Here is a 19,304-nt window from a genome sequence, read left to right on the forward strand (position 1 = left end):
GAGGCCTTTTGTTGAGGGATTTCTGTTCAAGGTAGGCTATGAAGGATTGAATAAGTCTGAGTGGTGTTGTGGAATTTCCGTGGAGGATGAGGAAGATTATACATGACATAATAATAGCCTTACTGGGTCAGACCAATGTTCCATCAAGCCCAGTAGCTCATTCTCAATGTGGCCAATCCAGGTCACTAGTACCTGGCCAAAACCCAGAGAGTAGCAACATTCCATGCTACTGATCCAGGGCAAGCAGTGGATTCCCTTATGTCTTTTTTAATAACAGACTATGGACTTTTTCTCCAGGAAATTGTCCAAACCTTAAAACCAGCTATGCTATCCACTCTTACCACAACCTCTGGCAATGCGTTCCAGAGCTTTACCATTCTCTGAATGAAATAATATTTCCTCCTATTGGTTTTAAAAGTATTTCCCTGTAACTTTGAGTGTCCCCTAGCCTTTGTAATTTTTGGTGGAGTGACAAATCGATCCCTTGAATCTATTCTACTCTACTCAGGATTTTTTAGACTTCAATTATACCACTCTTCAGTCGTCTCTTTTCCAAGCTGAAGAGCCCTAACCTTTTTAAGTCTTTCCTCATATGAGAGGAGTTCCATCCCCTTTATCATCTTGCTCTTTCTTCTTTGAATCTTTTCTAGTGCCGCTATATCTTTCTTGAGATAAAGAGACCAGAGTTGAACATAATACTCCAGTTGAGGTCACACCATGGACCATGGAGTGATAGAAAGGCATTATAACATTTCTAGTCTTGTTAACCATCCCTTTTAAAATAATTCCTAACATCTTGTTTGCTTTTTTGGCTGCTACCACCCATTGGGTGGAAGATTTCATCCAATTGTCTACAGTGTCACCCAGATCCTTTTCTTGTGCGCTAACCCTCAAGGTGGATCCTAGCATCTGGTAACTGTGATTTGGATTATTTGTCCCAATGTGCATCAATTTGTTTTTGTCCACATTAAATTTCATCTGCCACTTGGACGCCCAGTCTTCCAATTTCCTACGGTCTGCCTGCAATTGTTCACAATCCACATGCATTTTAACAACTTTGAACAGTTTAGTGTCATCTGCAAATTTAATCACCTCACTTCTCGTTCTAATTTTCAGATAATTTATAAATAAGTTAAATAGGACCGGTCCCAGTACAGATCCCTGCGGCACTCCACTGTTTACTGTCCTCCATTGAGAAAAATGACCATTTAACCCTACCCTCTGTTTTCTGTCTGATAACCAATTCCTACTCCACAACTGAACTTTGCCACCTATCCCATGAATCTTTAATTTTCTCAGGAGCCTCTCAAGAGGAACTTCGTCAAAAGCCTTCTGAAAATAGATACACTAAATCAACCGGCTCACCTTTATCCACATGTTTATTCACACCTTCAAAGAAGTCAAGCAAATTGGTGAGGCAAGATCTCCCTCAGCTGAACCCATGCTGACTCTGTCCCATTAAATCATGTTTGTCTACATGTTCCTCGATTTTATTTTTTATAATTGTTTCCACCATTTTGCCCAGCACTGAAGTCAGATTTACTGGTCTGTAATTTCCTGTATCTCCCCTGCAACCTTTTTTTAAAATTGGGGTAACATTGGCCACCCTCCAATCTTCAAGTACTACAGACGATTTAAGCGATAGGTTACAGATCACTAACAGCAGGTCAGCAATTTCATGTTTGAGTTCTTTTAGCACCCTGGGATGGCTTAATAGACTACTTCAACATACTATATCTCCCCTGCCTAGCAACCATGATAAAACAATTACAAACAATACAAAACACAGCCCTAAGACTCATCTACTCGCTAAAAAAATATGACCACATCACAGAAGCTTACCACGACTCACACTGGCTCCCAATATAAGCAAGAGTACACTTCAAATTACATTGCCTACTATTTAAAGCTATAAACGGAGACAGCCCAACCTACTGGAACAACCGACTAACTCAGTCTACCTCAACCAGACACAGGAGAACCCACACGCTATTCACACACCCACCTACCAAAAATGTCAAATGAAGAAAAATGTACGACAACTTACTAGCCACCAGAGCAGCAAAGCTGGACAGACAACTCACAAATCTGCTATCCTCGACCACAGAATACAAAACCTTCAAAAAAGAAAAAACCCTACTCTTCAAAAATTACATTAAACCTCTATAACAGAACCAGACCCGCCCCAAGCTTCACTCACAACACTATCTACATAGCAAATCAAAAAATATTCAAACCACTCATTAGACATTTACTAGTATCATGACAATTATCATGTAATCCACCGAATGCATTTCGTAGCATCATGACAATTCTTGTGTAATTCACCTTGAACCGTAAGGTAATGGCGGAATAGAAGAAATCACTAATGTAATGTAATGTAATTCTATCTAGTCGATTTGGCTTAGTACATCTTCCAGATTTACCAAGATTTCTTTTAGTTCTTCCGCATCATCACCCTTGAAAACCATTTCCAGTTCAGGTAGATCTCTTGCATCTTCTTCTGTAAAGACTGAAGCAAAGAATTCATTCAGTCTCTCTACTATGGCCTTATCCTCCCTGAGCGCCCCTTTTGCTCCTTGATCATCCAACTGTTCCTCACAGGTTTTCTGCTTCTCATGTACCTAAAAAAAATTGTTATGAGTTTTTGCCTCTTTTGTAACTTTCTCTTCAGTTTCTCTTCATATTCTTTCTTAGCTCTCTTTATCAATGCTTTACATCTAACTTGCCAATGCTTGTGTCTCTTATTTTCATCATTCAGATCCTTTTTCCATTTTTTAAAGGATGGTTTTTGGCTTTAATAGCCTCTTCACCTTTTAACCATGCCGGCTCTCGTTTCCTCTTCTTTCCACCTTTGCTGATACATGGACTACATCTGGTCTGGGCTTCCACGATGGTATTTTTAAATAACATCCACGCCTGGTTTACAGTCCTAACCTTTACAACTTATCCTTTTAGCTTCTTTTTAAACATTTTCCTCATTTTATCATAGTCGCCCTTTCGAAAATTAAATGCTTCTACAGTAGATTTATTTTGTGACGTCACTCCCAGTATCAGCTCAAATTGGATCGCGTTATGATCACTGTTTCCCAGTGGACCCAACACAGTTAACTCCTGTACTATGCCTTGCATTCCACTAAGGACCAAATCTAAAATAGCTCACCCTCTTGTTGGTTCCTGAACCAGTTGCTCCAAGAAGCAATCATTTATTACATCTTAGAATTTTACCTCCCTAGCACTCACTGATGTAACATTTAACCAATCAATGTTTGGGTAATTGAAATTGAAGTTTATTCTAGTATTGACAGGTAGCCAATATAGCTCTTTTGAAGTAGGTAGAAATTGGATCATATTTTTTCAACTTGAAAATGAGTCTGATTACTGTATTTTGTATTAGTTGTAGTTTGCAGACCAGTGTTGTGTTGATACCTATGTAGAGGGAGTTGCAGTAGTCAAGTTGTGACAAAACTAGCATTTGTAAAAGGATGGTGAAGTGTTGCTCTTGAAAGTAGGTCCTTTTGAGTATCAGCTGTCTCATGGAAAAGAAGATTTTCCTCCAGAGATTTGAGACTTGTGGTTCAAGGGATAGAGATGAGTCCAGTATGACGCCCAGTACTTTGGATGACTCGTATATGTCTATTTTTGGTGAATATAATATTGCTGAGAGAGCTCATAAAAAGGTTGAACAGTATGGGGGAAAGGGGGAACCCTGGGATACTCCACAGAAGGCTTTCCAGCTGTTTGAGAGAGCACCATCTGTACTGATGAGGTATTTTCTCTGTTTTGTAGGCAGTCATTTAACTGGTTAAGTGTGGTGCCTGTGATTCCTTTGTCTGCAGTTTTTGTTATGAGAAGATTTTTGTGGTTTACAGAATTGAAAGCTGCAGAGATGTCGAATTGAAAGTGTTCAACTTCATGGCCTGCACTTAGGGCTCCTTTTACAAAGGTATGCTTGCATGTTAAATTTCCGAGTGTGCTAGCCACTACTGCCTCCTTTTTAGGAGGCGGTAGATTTTCGGATACCGCACGTTATAGCACATGGTAATTTTGTGCGTGCTCTAAAAACCTTAACGCACCTTCGTAAAATGAGTCCTTTAGTAGTAAGGGTGAGAAGGAGTTCGGTACTGTGTTGCAGTTGAAATCCAAACTGAGAGGGGTGAAGGCTGGAGTATTGTTCCATGTAGAAAGTAAGTTGTTTACTTATATGTGTTTCCAGGAGCTTGGGTTTGGGGAGTTAGATAAGCCTGCATTTTGCAATTTTGGTATGGGTGTGAGAGCTATCTTTCCCATTTCAGTCACGAGCTGGCCTTGATTTAAGAGGTTGTTTAGGAGTTTGGTGATCCAGGCGGTGATTGTTTCAGGCGCAGTAGTTAACAGGTATGAGGGACAGTTGTAGAGGGAGCTGCTGCGGTTGGATAGCTTCTTTAGAAGACTTGCTGTTTTGTTTATTGTTAGTGGTTTATCCTTGGATATTCTCACTTGTGGGTGATGTCATCCATCCATATCTGCCTGCTGTCCCCAGATAACACCTGTTACAGTAAGTAACTGTGATTTAAAGGTGTTCCATATTTGGTCTGTGTTGTAGGAATCACCTGAGTTGTTGAGAAAAATGTGTGTAGTTTCCAGGGTGGGTTTTGCTTTTTCCATTTCTGCTTGTACCGTTCTAATTTTATTGAGAAAGAAGTCTGCAAGGTCTTGGACATTTGGTTAAGACACGAGTTCATAAGTGCGCTTCTCTGGTGATACAGTAAGGTTGCATACAAGATGGAATAATTTCTTGTTGTCAGTGGTTTTCTAATTTTTGGGCATAATCATTTTTCTTGGCCTCTGAGATATTAAATTTGTACTTGTTGATTGCTGTCCTCCATTTTGTCTTGTGGTCGGGCATCTTGCTTTTCTGCCACTGTCTTTCCAGTCTCCAGCAGGTTTGCTTTTCTCTTCTCAGAGATTTTGTGAACTATGGGGAGAGTTTGGAGTCCTTTACCTTGCAGTGGTGTACTGGGGTGAGAGAGTCTAGGGTGTTTGTGAATAGTTTGTTCCAGGTTGATAGCATTGCATTTGCTGAGTCAGTTATGATGGGTAGAGAAGCAGTGACTTTGTTCCAGAATTGGTTTAGATTTATTCTACTTCCATCTGCATATAGTATATATAAACTACTTTTTTTGTACCCACAGAAAGGCAGTAGATCAAATCTGTGTATGATCCCTTTACCAAAACCCAAAAATATTCTGAATTTGAAAAACCAAATGTATTTTGTGCAGAATATACTATAAGCTTATGTTTAGAGGTTAGACCTCATTAGTTAAGAGCATTTGGCATCTAGAAATCCTCTTTTCTGAGTTCAGTGTTTGAGTTCAGTGTGATAAATCAGTTTGTCAGAATTTATTTCTTCATGTTACAGTACCCTGCATTGAAAGATGTTTTTATGCAGATATATAACTTCCACAAGTGATAAAGAACCGGTGTTATAGTGAGCTTAACTATGCATACGTCAATGCTCAGGTATCCAGGGATTTTTAGACAGCCACCCAAGTAGTATAACTCATGGTGGAAAAATCCTCATTAATCCCAACCTAGCATTTATGACGTTTTGACGAGTTTTTTTCTTTTTACTTATTTCATCTATGTAATGTGCTTTATGTATGTGTATAGAGCCAACTTAGCTTTTATATATATGTTCTCCCTCCTCTTTGGCTGCTGTTTTAAATCCTCAGGCATGGTGTTTCACCTCCTTGGGACTGCACTAGAGAAAGCCTTAGGACATCGAATAAAAGGCACATCTTCTACTTTCCAAATGAGTCCTATAGTGATAGGACAGATAATAGATTCTGATATAAAGGATTAAGCAAACAACTGGGTCTATATAGCACCAATAAATCTGTAAGATAATTAAGGGACTCCTGACCAAAAAAACCTTGATATCTCAACAGTTCTCCTTTCAAGTATCTCTTTCCCTCTTCCTCCATACCACCCCAGGTCCAACTTCTCTCCCTTCAGACCATTGCCCACCATCTCTCTCTGTCTTCTGTTTTTGGCCTTATAAGGTCTCCCCCCACACCCAATCTGGCACTTCTTTTAATACCCTCCCCCTCCGTACTTAAAAAAAACCCAACTCCAATCCAGGAGGCTTCCTTGGCCCAGCATGTTCTCCCCCTCCTCTCCGCGCCCATGCATCTCTACCTCACTCCTCTCCCACCACTCCAATAATTCTCGCTCTCTCCCTCCCTCCCTCCTCTCTCTGCCCAACAGTTCTCCTCTTTCTTCATCTCTCCATGTGCACCATCTCTTTCCCTTTCTCAGACACCCAATTCTCCCTTACTGTTCCCTCCCTCCCTCCATTCTTCAATCCTATGGCTGTTGCGCCCTCCCTCCTTCCTTCATCATTTGTCCAAAGTTTGTGCTCCCTCCCTCTTGAGTCCCAATATGACCTTCTCCCTCCCTCCCTCCCTCTCTCCCTTCTGTGCCTCCCTCCGGTGGGTATTTACCTTCTGGCTGGTTCCCATGCTGCAATTGTTTTTCTGGTGAAAGCTGCGGGCGATGGTGGCTGGCTCCTCACATGATCCATGGCTGTGCTGGAAGCGTTCCCTTCCTTCTGTGCCTCCCAGCGAGTGTTTATTTTTTTGGTCGGCTCCCTTGCTGCAGTCGTCCGCGGGTGGCATCGGCTCCTCACGCGCGATTTACGGCTGATTCGGAAGCCTTCTCTCTGACACAGCCACAGATCATGCACGAGGATGCCCGCAGACAACTGCAGCAAGGGAGCCGGCCTGAAAACTAACCGCCGGAGAGAGGCACAGAAGGGAAGGAGAAGCTGGTCCGCACAAAAGTCCTTGCTGGGCTGCATGCGTCCCGTGGGCCGCGGGTTGGACACCCCTGTTTTAGAACTTCTAAATAATAGTCAAGACACCCATTTTACTTTAGAATAGATTGAACACACAAAAGTCTAAATATTAAGCCTGTGCCTTGATAAACACAATACTTGTCTCTAGATATAGAGTGTGATTTCTTTCAGCCTTTATATCAGTTGAAATTTTTCATGTTTCTAAGCTTAACATCTAACTCTGTATTTAGCCTGTACACAACAGTGGATCAAGTGGCTATGGAAGCTTTGGTAGCAATGGGTCCCATGAACATCTGATGAGTGTGACATCATCCAGTGACAGTAATGGCAACCTCAATGATGATGGCAACAAGAACAAACCTGTAAGTTCATATTTATGGTGCTGGAAAAGGATTTTCAGCCTTACTATAGTGTGGAGGTTTATAGTTTGACTAAAGGGAGCAGCCCTGTCCTAGAGAGAGAGAGAGAGATCAAAAGTAGACAAGTTAGAGCCAAACAGGCAGGATTTTGTTTTTGTGTAATGGTGGTTCTCAATGCCACTGCTCTGCAGGCACAAGCCTGAAGATGTCTAGGATGGAGATGTTAAACCAAACCTTAGTTTGAGGGGCAGCAGCAACTGCAAAGAGGTATTCAGATGCAATGTGAGCAACAGCAAGCCTTTCAAAAATTGCTGGAGCTACAACAGAACTCCCTGGCTCAGAAGTTTGAAGAAGCACATAGGACAAGCATTTGATTAAACCAACCAGATACTTAAGATGACCCTAGAACAGGGGTGTCAAACTCAATCACATAAGGGGCCGAAATCTAAAACATAGGCTAAGTTGCAGGCCAAATTTTTTATTAAGAGTCTTAGGGGTCCTTTTATTAAGGTACACGAACCGATTTAGCGCGTGCTAAATGCGCACCTTAATAAAAGGACCACTTAGTCTTAATAGAAGTATAGGGAAGGAAGAAACAGAGGGCCAAATTGTGGACCAAATTTTATTACCCTGCGGGCCTGAGTTTGATACCCCTGCCTTAGGAGATGACATAGGAATTTTTTAAAGTAAATTTTGAGTGAACACTCCATCTAGTAAGGTGATCCAAAGAGACTTTGAAAAAACAGTTTTCCTGCTACCAGTCAGAAAATTGTCTAAATAGGTGGTCAAAGTGAAACCCCTGATAGAAAAGCCTCATATGCACAGGTTAAAACAGCTGTCCTGTAATGAGCAGCGTATAAACCAGAAACGTATTGGCATTGTTTTTGATGGGAAACTTTTCAATGCTGGGAAAATCTTAGCCTGAATCTTACTTAAGAGCAAGGGTATCCAAACCTGTCCTGAGGAACCTTATTTGAGTTTTCAGGATATCCACAATGCAGTGCATATAAATTGATCTCATGAATATTCATTTTGGTATCCTGAAAACCTGACTGACATGGGTTCTCCCAGGACAAGTTTGGGAGCTGTGGAAATGGCAAAAGACTTAAAGTGTACCAGAGAGCATGTTAGTCCAAAATAGACTAATTTGAATAGTTACAAGCATCTCTGAATGTTATGCACAGCCCAGAGAGAAAGGGAAGCCTTTGTCTACTTATCTGCCTCAACCTCTGAAAACTTTGGTTTACTTTGAATGTAGGGACAAAGACCATTTTGCCCAGGAGTGTCCAGGAAAATTGGGAAACGTCCCATATTTACAATTCTGTGGTCACTCCATGCTTGAAAGTATATGAATTTGTACTTCCATTTTTAAGTTGGGAGAATCTCCCACCTGTAGCATAGCCACAGATGGTCCTGGGTGAGCTGGGGTCCACCCAGATTGGGCTCAGACCTACCCAAAATTTCATCTCCCTTTAGTGTGGCTGTTGGGGATTACCCAACCCGCCAGCAAAAAACCTTCACCCCACTGAAAGAGCTTACATGTCGGTCAGCTTCCAGCACTGTCCTGGAGCCGCTACTGCCAGCTGTAGACATTTCTCCTGTAAATGCTCAGTTTTCATGCATGTGCAAAACTGAGCATATGCTTGTGGAGGCAGCAATAGCTCTGGGACAGTGCCAGTGACTGCCCAGAACATAAGCTCTCTTGGCTGGGAGGATGTCTTCAGCTGGTGGGGCTTGGGGATCCTTGCTAGCTCAGGTATGTCATCTACTTTAGGGGGGGGGGTGCCAGGAAGAGTTAGAAATTCAATTTGGGTTTGCTTTAGTTGGAGGGTGATGAAGATGATATATTTAGCCCAACCACTTTGGTCTCAGGCCTACCCTAAATCGGATGACTGGCTGCTCTGTCTCCCACTCATGCTCTCAACCCAGGAAGGTCAAGCTGAGAGAAGGGTTATGTGAAAGGAAGTATATAAGAGAACCCTGGTTCTCTTGTCTCCCATCCAAGCTCTCCTGGATTCAGGAACTGGCAGAACTCTTGTTCATAGGTGTTGCTACATGAGATTTAGATTAATTGTGAGCATTTAATGTCCCTCACTTTTGTCTCTAAGGACAAAAGGTAGCACTCAACAGCTCAGGATATGTTGGTAATGGGAGATGACCAAGACAAACTGGACATAGAAGTATTCCCTACTCTTCCATATACTATACAGTCAGTCTGGGTAAAGATTACTCAGGCTTTGGAAAGCAAATTTATGTGGCAGATTTATTTTGAAGTGTGGCTATGTTTATTGTTTTATGAAAGTTTGGCAGCTACTTGTTTTGTAGTATTTTCATGTTTATGATGTATTGATGTGGTAAGTTATGTATGATTTTATTGTAATCCGCTTATGTTTTAAGCAGAAGTTTTTTATTTATTTATTTTAAAAATGTCTAACTAACCTTTGGCAACTATTTAATCTGATGAAAGCTGAAACTGCAGACAGCTGCAGATGCCTGTGGAGAAATCTTCTCTTTGAAAACCTATTTCAGGTACCCTTATATAAGCTCTGCAGGCCAAGTAACTAGGAGAAGAGTCCTTGTTAAGAGTAAATTTAGAGAGTTTGTTGAATGAATATAGAGAAAGAAGAGTGACCCGAGAGTCCAGAATCATTACATCCCAAACTGCAGGAGGCAGTGGAACTGCTAGCCCATCTGTGAGAGAAAAAGACAATGGAGAAGATTTTCTGTTCTGGGGAGTCAAGATGACTGTTCCAGGGCCAAAGAGAGCCCAGTGTTCAGAGGTGGTGATAGAGTAGTCCATCTTCCTATACCATTGTCAATACAAATAAGCAAACTCTGGTGCAAGTGTTCAACCAAGGAAGGTCAAACTGCTCAGGGGAGATTTCCACATGTTTCCATTCGTTTTTGTCTAAGTCTTTCATCCTTCTAAACTCCCTTGTCATTTTATAAGCACATCTTATAAATCAACCTGAATTTATCAATAGCCTACTCATTCCCTATTGTCCATCTAAAGTACTCCTTTCTATGACACAAAACCTCTTTACAGTTCAATCTCTAAAGCATATTAACACGAAAAGATCCACAACATCTCTTTGGGATTCTATTCCCAATTACATTCATGAAGAACTATCTCTGCCCCATTTTAAAACAAAGCTTAAAACATTCCTGTTCCAAGATGCCTTTGATACCTAACTGCCCTTGTAAGGGCCAAATACTTTCTGACTGCTGTAGGCAACCCCCCCTCCATTATCGTTCTTCCCTTATTTGTTCTCTTTTCTCAAAATATTATAGTTATTCCCCTTTTTCCACATGTTTCCATTCGTTTTTGTCTGAGTTTTTCATCCTTCTAAACTCCTTTGTTTTAAATTAAGTTCTAACCTTGTTTTATCTGTCGAAAACTATATTTTTATTGTATACCGCTCAAAAGCCTGATTGAGCGGTATAAAAATTTTTTAAATGAACTTGAAACTTGGTTATGTGAGGGAGTATATAATAGAAGCATGGTTATCTTTAAACACATTCCTCTACTGGTCCATTTTAACTGAGAGCCAGGGCTGAGGAATTTAGTAAAGATGGAGTATTCCAACCATGGAAAGTCAAATCCTAGACTTGGAGATAGTTGGGGAGACCCAGAACAGAAAGAAGCAGCCCTCCAGACCGTGCCTCCACTAAATATGTATAGTCAAACCTCAGTTAGCAAGTAATGTGGTTTGTGAGTGTTTTGCTAAACGAGCAAAACATTTTATTAATTTTTAACTCGCAAAACGAGCGTTGTCTCACTATACGAGCGTGGCATGCTCAAAACAAGCGCGGCACACAGAAGGATGCACAAGCATGCACAACACAAGCACAGTGCATGTGCGAAGAACCTGAACAAACTGAAAAAGTCACAAAAACTGCAAAGCCCAAAATAAAGGCTTAAAATAAAGATGGAGCGCGCATAGCATGCACACTCACAATCTGTGCACATATTTTATAAGCATATCTTGGGTGCACATCTTGGAAGCACATCCTGGGAGAATTGGTTGTGAGTGCATCCTTGGAGCACAGCCTGGGAGAATTGGTTGTGAGCGCATCCTTGGAGCACAGCCTGGGAGAATTGGTTGTGAGCACATTTTGGGAGTACAGCCTGGGGGCATACCGTGGGAGCACTAGTTGTGAGCACATTGGGAGTGCAGGTCGGGAGCACATCCTGCAAACAATAACCTGTGTTCACATCTTGGGAGCACAGCCCGCCAGCATATCCTGGGAGAATTGGTTGTGAGCACATCTTGACAGCACAGCCTGCGAGCACATCTTGGGAGCACAGCCTGAGTGTATATCTTGGGAGCACATCTTGCGTACAGGAATATATAGCACGTGCATGCAGTACAGTGGAGCCTATTCAGGCCAGTACTGTGATTGAGCTGCGGAAATGGCCCCTACGAAGAAGAAGCATGAAAAGGAAGCCAGTAAGAAGGAGGAGATGATTACGGTGAAAGTTAAGAAGGAAATCATCCAGAAATATGAACGAGGTATGCAAGTGGCCGACATTGCAGATGTTATAACATATCAACATTGACAATTTGCACAATATTAAAAAAAGAAAAATTAAGGAGGCTAAATGCAGCAAAAGGAGTCATGAGAGGGTCAAAGCAACGACCACAAGTTCTGGAAGATGTAGAAAAGTTGCTTCTCCTATAGATAAATGAGAAGCAACTCGCAGGTGATACTGTGACTGAGAACATTATCTGTGAGAAGGCAAAGGCCTTGCATACCGACCTCGTAAGTAAATTGCCAGGTACGTCGACAGAAAATGAAGAAGGCTTCAAGGCGAGCAAGTGATGGTTTGATAACTTTAAGAGGAGAAGTGGCATCCATATTGTTGTGAGGCATGGAGAGGCTGCGAGTTCGAAGTCTCAGGCAGCTGAGACATTTGCTGCTGAGTTCCAGGAGTTCATAGTTTCTGAGTGTTACCTGCCATGGCAAGTTTTAACCGATGAGACGAGGCTTTTTTTTTTGGAAAAAGAGCCTAAGAGGACCTACATTACAGCAAAAGAGAATGCAATGCCCAGTTACAAGCCCATGAAAGACCATATCACCCTCTTGTTCTGTGCTAATGCAAGTGGGGATTTCAAAGTCAAGCCCCTGCTTGTGTATCATTCTGAGAATCTACAAGCCTTCAAGAAATGCAGGGTGCAAAAAAGCCAGTTAAAAGTTATGTGGAGGTCCAACATCAGGGCTTGGGTCACTCATATCTTGTTTGTTGAGGGGGTCAACAAGATCTTCGGTCCTGCAGTGAAGAAATACCTTTTAGAAAAGAATCTGCCACTCAGAGTCTTGCTGATTATGGATAATGCTCCTGCTCATCCTCCAGGTCTAGAGGATGACTTACTGGAGGAATTCCATTTCATTAAGGTCAAGTTCCAGCCCATGGACCAGCAGGTCATTTTGAACTTTAAAAAGCTTTACACCAAAGCACTATTTCAGCAATGCTTTGAGATATCCGATAGAGCAAACCTTACCCTCCAAGAGTTTTGAAAAAATCATTTCCACATCGTTAACTGCCTAAAGATCATTGATAAAGCTTGGGATGAGGTCACCAATCTGCTTGGAGAAAACTCTGGTTTGATTGCGTTCTTGATTATGACTTGGAGGGGTATGCTCAAGAACAGGAGCCACCAGTTGTCAATGAAATTATGTCCTTGGGGACGACCATGGGACTGGAGATGACATCCAGGAGCTGGTGGAGGAACATAGCCAGGAGCTGACCACCGATAAACTGATGGATCTGCATCGCGCACAATAACAAGAGGTAATGGAGGAGATCTCATCTGAGAAGAAGGAGAAAAAGACAGAGGAATCTTTCTCTTCAAATGAGATTAGGGAGATGTTTAAAATGTGGGAAAGAGTGCAAAATTTTGTAGAAAAGCACCACCCGAATAAGGCTGTAGCATTGCGAGCGATGAATCTGTTTAACAACAATGCAATATCACATTTCCACAAAATCCTCAAAAGAAGGCAGAAACAACTGTCATTGGATAGGTTCCTTGTTAAAGTCACACAGAAAGAAACAGATTCCACTGAGCCAACAAATATCAATGATTCTGTTAGTTATAGTGAAAGTCGTCCTACACAATAACCCTCATCCTCTCCTCTCTTTCGTCTCCCTCACACCAGCCACGATTCTATTCAAAAGTAAAGTACATGTACAGTCAAACCTCAGTTTGCGAGTAACGCGGCTTGCGAGTGTTTTGCAAGAAAAGCAAAACACTCAAGCAAACTTTAACTCGCAAAACGAGCATTGACTCGATTAGCGAGTGAGTCCACCCCAAGAACCGGCTTCTCTTCCCCCACAGCCCACCTCCAAACCCTTACCTCCTGCGGACACCAGCATCAGATGAGAGGAGCAGGAGACTAGCGGCAGAGAGCAGTACGCATCCAGAACAGGAAGTACTCATGCAGGGTTAGGTCGCGAATGTTTAAGGGCTGTAGGGTGAGGCCATGCTATCGGCCTCAGTTAGCAGCAGGGCCGCGGGGCTGCTCTCCAAGTCCTTCAGCTGCAGCATTCCAGCTGTGATTCCGAGCTCCCCTCACACCACACTGCGACTGTTTACAGTCAACTCACTTCCGCCTCTCTCCCATTGGCCTACGTCACAGATGTGGCTTGGTGTGTCGGGCTAGCTTCTCCGCACAATGCATTAGTCGGACGTTGGAGAGAAGCACGGGAGCTTCCCCAGCCGCCAGATTGGAGCGCTTCTCCTGACGTCGCCCCGGTAATTTTGCGTGCTAGGTTTGAATGTTGGCAGCGCAGTAAAGGTAGCCTGATGAGAGTGCTTAAATGTGGAGGGGAGAAACCATCCGCCCACCACACAAGCACATGCAGCTACCAGGGGCAGCTGACATTCTTTCCAGAGTTGTGGGTTAAGCTTGGTACAAGAGTCAGGGAAGTGGGTTGGCAGTGAGGGGATGGTTTGTGCTTAGAGATAGGAAAGAAAGAGGCGGGCTGGAGGTAGAGGAAGGCTTTCTTGAGCAATAATGCACTGAGGATGAAGGGAAAGCTGTTTGGGGGCCAACGGCTGATGCTGTGTTCTCCTGCACGGGTGGATTAGATGCAGAAATACGAGATATTGGAGTGGGGAGTACTGCAGTAGATACTGAAAGTTTCCAGGGGAGGGTGAGCTTTTATTTGCAACATAGGCCTGTTTTGGGGATGTGGAACGAATTGTCCGAGTTTCCATTACTTGCTATGGGGAAAGTTGCTTTGTTTTACGAGCACTTTGGATTAAGAGCATGCTCCTGGAACGGATTATGCTCGTAAACCAAGGTTCCACTGTATTTTGTATTAAAGTTTTTGGGTTGTGGAACGAATCGTCTTGAGTTTCCATTATTTTCTATGGGAAAATTTGCTTTAATATACAAGCATGCTTCTGGAATGAATTATGCTCGCAAACTAAGGTTTGACTGTATTTTTAAAAACCTTTTGTAATTTAGCTGTGGCTTGCCTACAAACTAGGACAGGATCCCTGTTTTTGTTAGTATGTGTTAATTTTGCCCACAAATGTGGCACAAGGAGGTTAGAGAATCACTCAGAATCACTCAGTAATTGGAGTGATCATTTTAATATTAATGACCTCGTTGGCTACATTTTCTAGAAAACTCAGAAAAGACCTCGGTAAGCCATTTTGATAATCCACCACTACAATACATGCATGCTAAACCGTCTGGAACTGGTTTAGCGAGGACTTTAAAGGCATATTTTAGTTTCGAGAATCTGTCCCTGAATAGGTTTTTTTTTTTAACAGAAAAAATGGATAAGGTGCAGCAATGTCTAGACTTTGATTTTCTTGGCTTGTTTTAGGTTCATTGAGAACTAAGCACCGCCAGTTGGAAGTAAAAGGAAGGTGATTCTTATATATAGGAGTGAAACGTTTAGTGGCATGCGTGTGATTTTTAAATATCACAAATGTTTATCACTTCCTATGGGCTCCTTTTACAAAGCTGCCGCTGGCCAGTGAGGTAAATGCTCCGAAGCTCATAGAATTCCAGCCCACAGTAGAAACCTCTACTGCAGCTTTGAAAAAGCCAGCAAATATTTCTAAGCTAATTTTATGGATAAGCCAACATTTATAGTGAGATACTTGTTTGCTTGTTTTCTTTTAGAGCCCTTTTCAGGACATTTGCAAAGATGTGCATCTGGTTAAAAATCAAGGACAGCAAGTTTTCATAGAATCTAGAGCAAAACTGGAGCCTAAGAAAAATCTTACAGGTAGGGAATACAAGGTAATTAATACAAAACACATTGCATTGCTGCAAAATAGCATGATTATATCTCAAGATATGATTGTTTTGAAAATTTATTCAAGCATTAATTCAACTCTCAGGTTTTGGGTTCTTATGACTATGGAATTACTGTAATGTAATATCATCTAATAAATTTACTGTCCAAATAGAGATGTCATTAATAAAATAAGCTTTGGACAGTAGCATCTACACTTTATAGAATAGCACTTAGACAATTAGTTCATGCCTAACTTAAGTCATCTGCATTTATGCCTGCTGAACGCAAGCATAAATGCTGGCACTTAAATTAGGCGCAGATCGGGTGTATTCTATAAGAATGTACATAATTCATAGAAATATCCCTAAAATGCCCCTAAACACACACCCCCAAAATTCACATACTAGGATTTATATGTGGATTGTTATAGAATACAATCTATGCATAAATCCCAATTAACACCAATAATTGGTCATTAGCAGCCAATAATTGGTACTGATTGACTCAATCAATTAAGTTGTGCTTGCTAATCAGTGATGCATGCTGATTTGCGCACACAATAATCATATATAGAATCCAAGGTGAAAATGTGCTTTCTCCAAGGACAAGTAGGCATTATATTTTCACATGTGGTTGATGTCATCCACGGAGCCCGGTAAAGACACTACTAAGTGCACTGTCTATTTAAATTTTATAAGGCTGTATCCATACCGTACACATGCTGGTGCCTTCTTGCTCAAGATCAGCCCATGAGACCTTCAGTTCTTCGTTTTCCTTGCCATTGAGAAGCTGGATCTTCAGTGTTCTTAGCATGTTAAATGTTTGCGATTTTTTGAGTGCCTTCCCATTATTATTTTGCATACTTTTTTTCTTCCTGAGAACATAATAATTTTTGGACACCTTTCAACTCAAGCCCTGGGCCATTGAGCCCTTTGACTTTGTGTCTGCTTTATTTCCCTTCCGTATCAAAATCGGTACCAAACAGCTTTAAAAAAATGCTGTTGATGCACTAGGACTATTTCAGGCTCTGATCTGCAAAATTGGTATATCCAGTGTCTAGGTCATGAACATCAGAATATTGACTGTCAACTGTTCCTGCATGCAAAAGAGCTCAGTTAAAGTCCACAAGCTTCAGTTTGAGAAGCTTTTCGATACCACGTCGACATCAAGCATGGCTGGGGACTCAGGCACTGACTCTCAGCGTAATGACTCCAGCATCGACATCATCATCAACTGCATCAACACCACATCGGGAAGACTCTACTTCATCATCACTGATGCCTCAGGTGTCGGAGGTCACACGTATGAAAGAGAAGTTCAAGCATGCCATGACATTCTCCCAAGCATCGACATCATCAATGCATAGTAAGCATCAGTTTCCAAAGGATCATTCTCCATCCATCCAGAGGCGTACCTTGTAGTTGAGATCTCCCACACCATACCAACTGGTATAGCAGACTGCTTTAATGCCACTGTCTATTCCAGTACCTGCACTGACTCTCCAGAAGGAGATAATCTTCATAGGCTTTTAAAGGCTTCTATGCCTGCCTCATACCAATCCAAGGACAAGATCATGCCCTCCCAGCTCAACTTCGAACATCATAACCAATATGGACCCATTTGACACAGTTATCTTTGATGGAGGAATTATACTTGCTTCACCTCAATGCAGAGTCAACGCACACTCCTAGGATACACCCAGGAAAAAATATTTTGAGGAGTCTGACTAGGACATTTCCATCCACTCAAGAGAGGATGTGATCATGTGACCAGGCCAAATGGTATACCCGTCACATATCCACAACCCCAAGCACCACAGCTCTCTGTAAAAGCATAAACACAAACAGGGTTACACACACTTCATACTCTTAAAACACATGACCAGGTCTTCCCAACCTCTTGGTCATCCCAAGATTCTCCCTGGACTCCTCGTTCTCCTGGGTCCTCCCTGGACTCCATCCCTCCTCCCTGAGTCCTTCCTCTGACCCTGTATTGGCCATTTCCATCTTCTGAAGCTTCTGGTGCCGTCAAAGCCAGTCCCTCCGTCAGATGCTCCTTAGATCTTGGCCAGTGCTCCCAGGATTTCTCAAGCTGCTTCACCTGGGGTCCTCTGGCAGCTCTCGGTGTCATCACTGGTCTCTCTGCCAGTCATCACCGGCCCCACCGCTGATCAGCTGCCTGACACCCTCAGCCTTGGACTGTGCCAGCTCTTCCAGCTTTTTTTGTGCCAGTACCAGTCCCTCACTCCCTGGCTCCTTGGGTCCCCACCACCGATCAGCTGCCTGGCCCCCTCAGCCTTGGACTCTTGTCAGCTCTTCCAGCTTTTTTTGTGCCACTACCAGTCCATCACTCCTTAGCCTCTTGGGCCTTCTTTACCAGTCCCTCTGACAGTCATCAAGCCTGAGTCCCTTCCTCGACTCCAGGCTCTACCGGGCCCTCCAACTACATTTAAGCTCTTTCCTGCTAGTGTATAGGTCCCCACAGACCCTCCCACCACTGGGCTTCCTACTGCTGTACCAGTCCCCCTGTCAGGACTGGTCAGTCTGGCCACCCTACTCCACTGCAACAGGCCCCCTTGTCAGCACTGGTCAGCAGTGGCCAGGGCTTATTTGGAGTTAGGCCAGAGGCCAGCATTCCTTGTCCCAAGAGTTGCCCAGCTCCACTGCTTGGGTTCCCTCTGCTGTCCAGTGACAGGTATTCCACCCTGTCACACTCCCCCCCTCCTGAAAAGGGTGGGTGTTCCCTCAGAATACAAAAAAACCCCTGCTTATCCAGCTCTGACTAGCTCACTTCAGGTCCCTCTCTGACTAAGGTGGGACTTGCCCCTTAGCCTTTCCAAAACCTAGTACAGAAAACTCCTAGCCTTCCTCCTAGGCTTTCCAATAAGCCTCCTGTGCAGGCACCCCCCTATGAGGCCCTTTGTGGCCTCTTCCTCCTTCCCTACAGCCAATCCCTTTCCTCTCACATGGGGTGGTGGTCTTCCTGGATTCTCCAGGCATTCCAGATTCCCCCTTTCTACATCGTGATGGGTGGTTCCATCTTCCCACAAAATGTCATCAAGTGACTGGGCTGAGCAGTATCCCCTTCACATAGCCACACCCCCAGGCACCACAATTCTCTGTAAAAATATAAACACAGACAGGGTTATACACACTTCACACTCTTAAAACACATGACCAAATCTTCCCAACCTCCTGGTTGTCCCAAGGTCCTCCATGGACTCCTTGTTCTCCCGGGACCTACCTGGACTCCGTCCCTCCAGGTGTCTCCTAAGTCCTTCCTCTGACTGTATTGGCCATCTCCATCTTCAGCCATGTACCGGTCCCTCCGCCGGCTGCTCCTTAGATCGTGGCCAATGCTCCCGGGATCTCTCAGGCTGCTTCATATGAACGTCCTCTCTGATGGCTCATGGTGCCATCACCGGTCTCTCCTCTGGTTGCCACCGGCCACACTGGTCCCACCATCAATCATCTGCCTGACCTCCACAGCCTTGGACTCTGTCAGTTCTTCCAGCTGCCTCTTGTGGGGCCACTGCCAGTCTCTCACTCTCTGGCCTCTTTGATCCCCACCACCTGGATCTTTCTTCATCAGTCCCTCTACCTCTCGTCAAGCCTGAGTCCCTTCCTTGACTCCAGGCTCTACCGGGCCCTCTGGCTACTTTCAGCTCTTTCATGCTGATTTATAGGTTCCCACAGACCCTCCTACCACTGGACTTCACTCCAGGGCCAGATCTCTCCATTGGTGTATAGGTCCCTGTAAACCAGGAGTGCCCACACTTTTTTGGCTTGCGAGCTACTTTTAAAATGACCAAGTCAAAATGATCTACCAACAATAAAAATTAAAAAAA

The 19,304-nt window shown here is 43.2% G+C and overlaps 1 protein-coding gene across 1 annotated transcript in view; it reads left to right on the forward strand.

Moving 5' to 3' along the window:
• Positions 1 to 19,304, forward strand: part of PER2 (period circadian regulator 2) — a 223,616-nt gene that overhangs the window by 114,416 nt on the left and 89,896 nt on the right. The window contains 2 exon segments of the mRNA XM_033958942.1: positions 7,069 to 7,200; positions 15,340 to 15,445. Of these exon segments, the coding sequence (XP_033814833.1) occupies positions 7,069 to 7,200; positions 15,340 to 15,445 (238 nt within the window).

The sequence above is a fragment of the Geotrypetes seraphini genome, chromosome 9 (genome assembly GCF_902459505.1).
Source record: "Geotrypetes seraphini chromosome 9, aGeoSer1.1, whole genome shotgun sequence".
NCBI classification, from domain to species: Eukaryota; Metazoa; Chordata; class Amphibia; order Gymnophiona; family Dermophiidae; genus Geotrypetes; species Geotrypetes seraphini.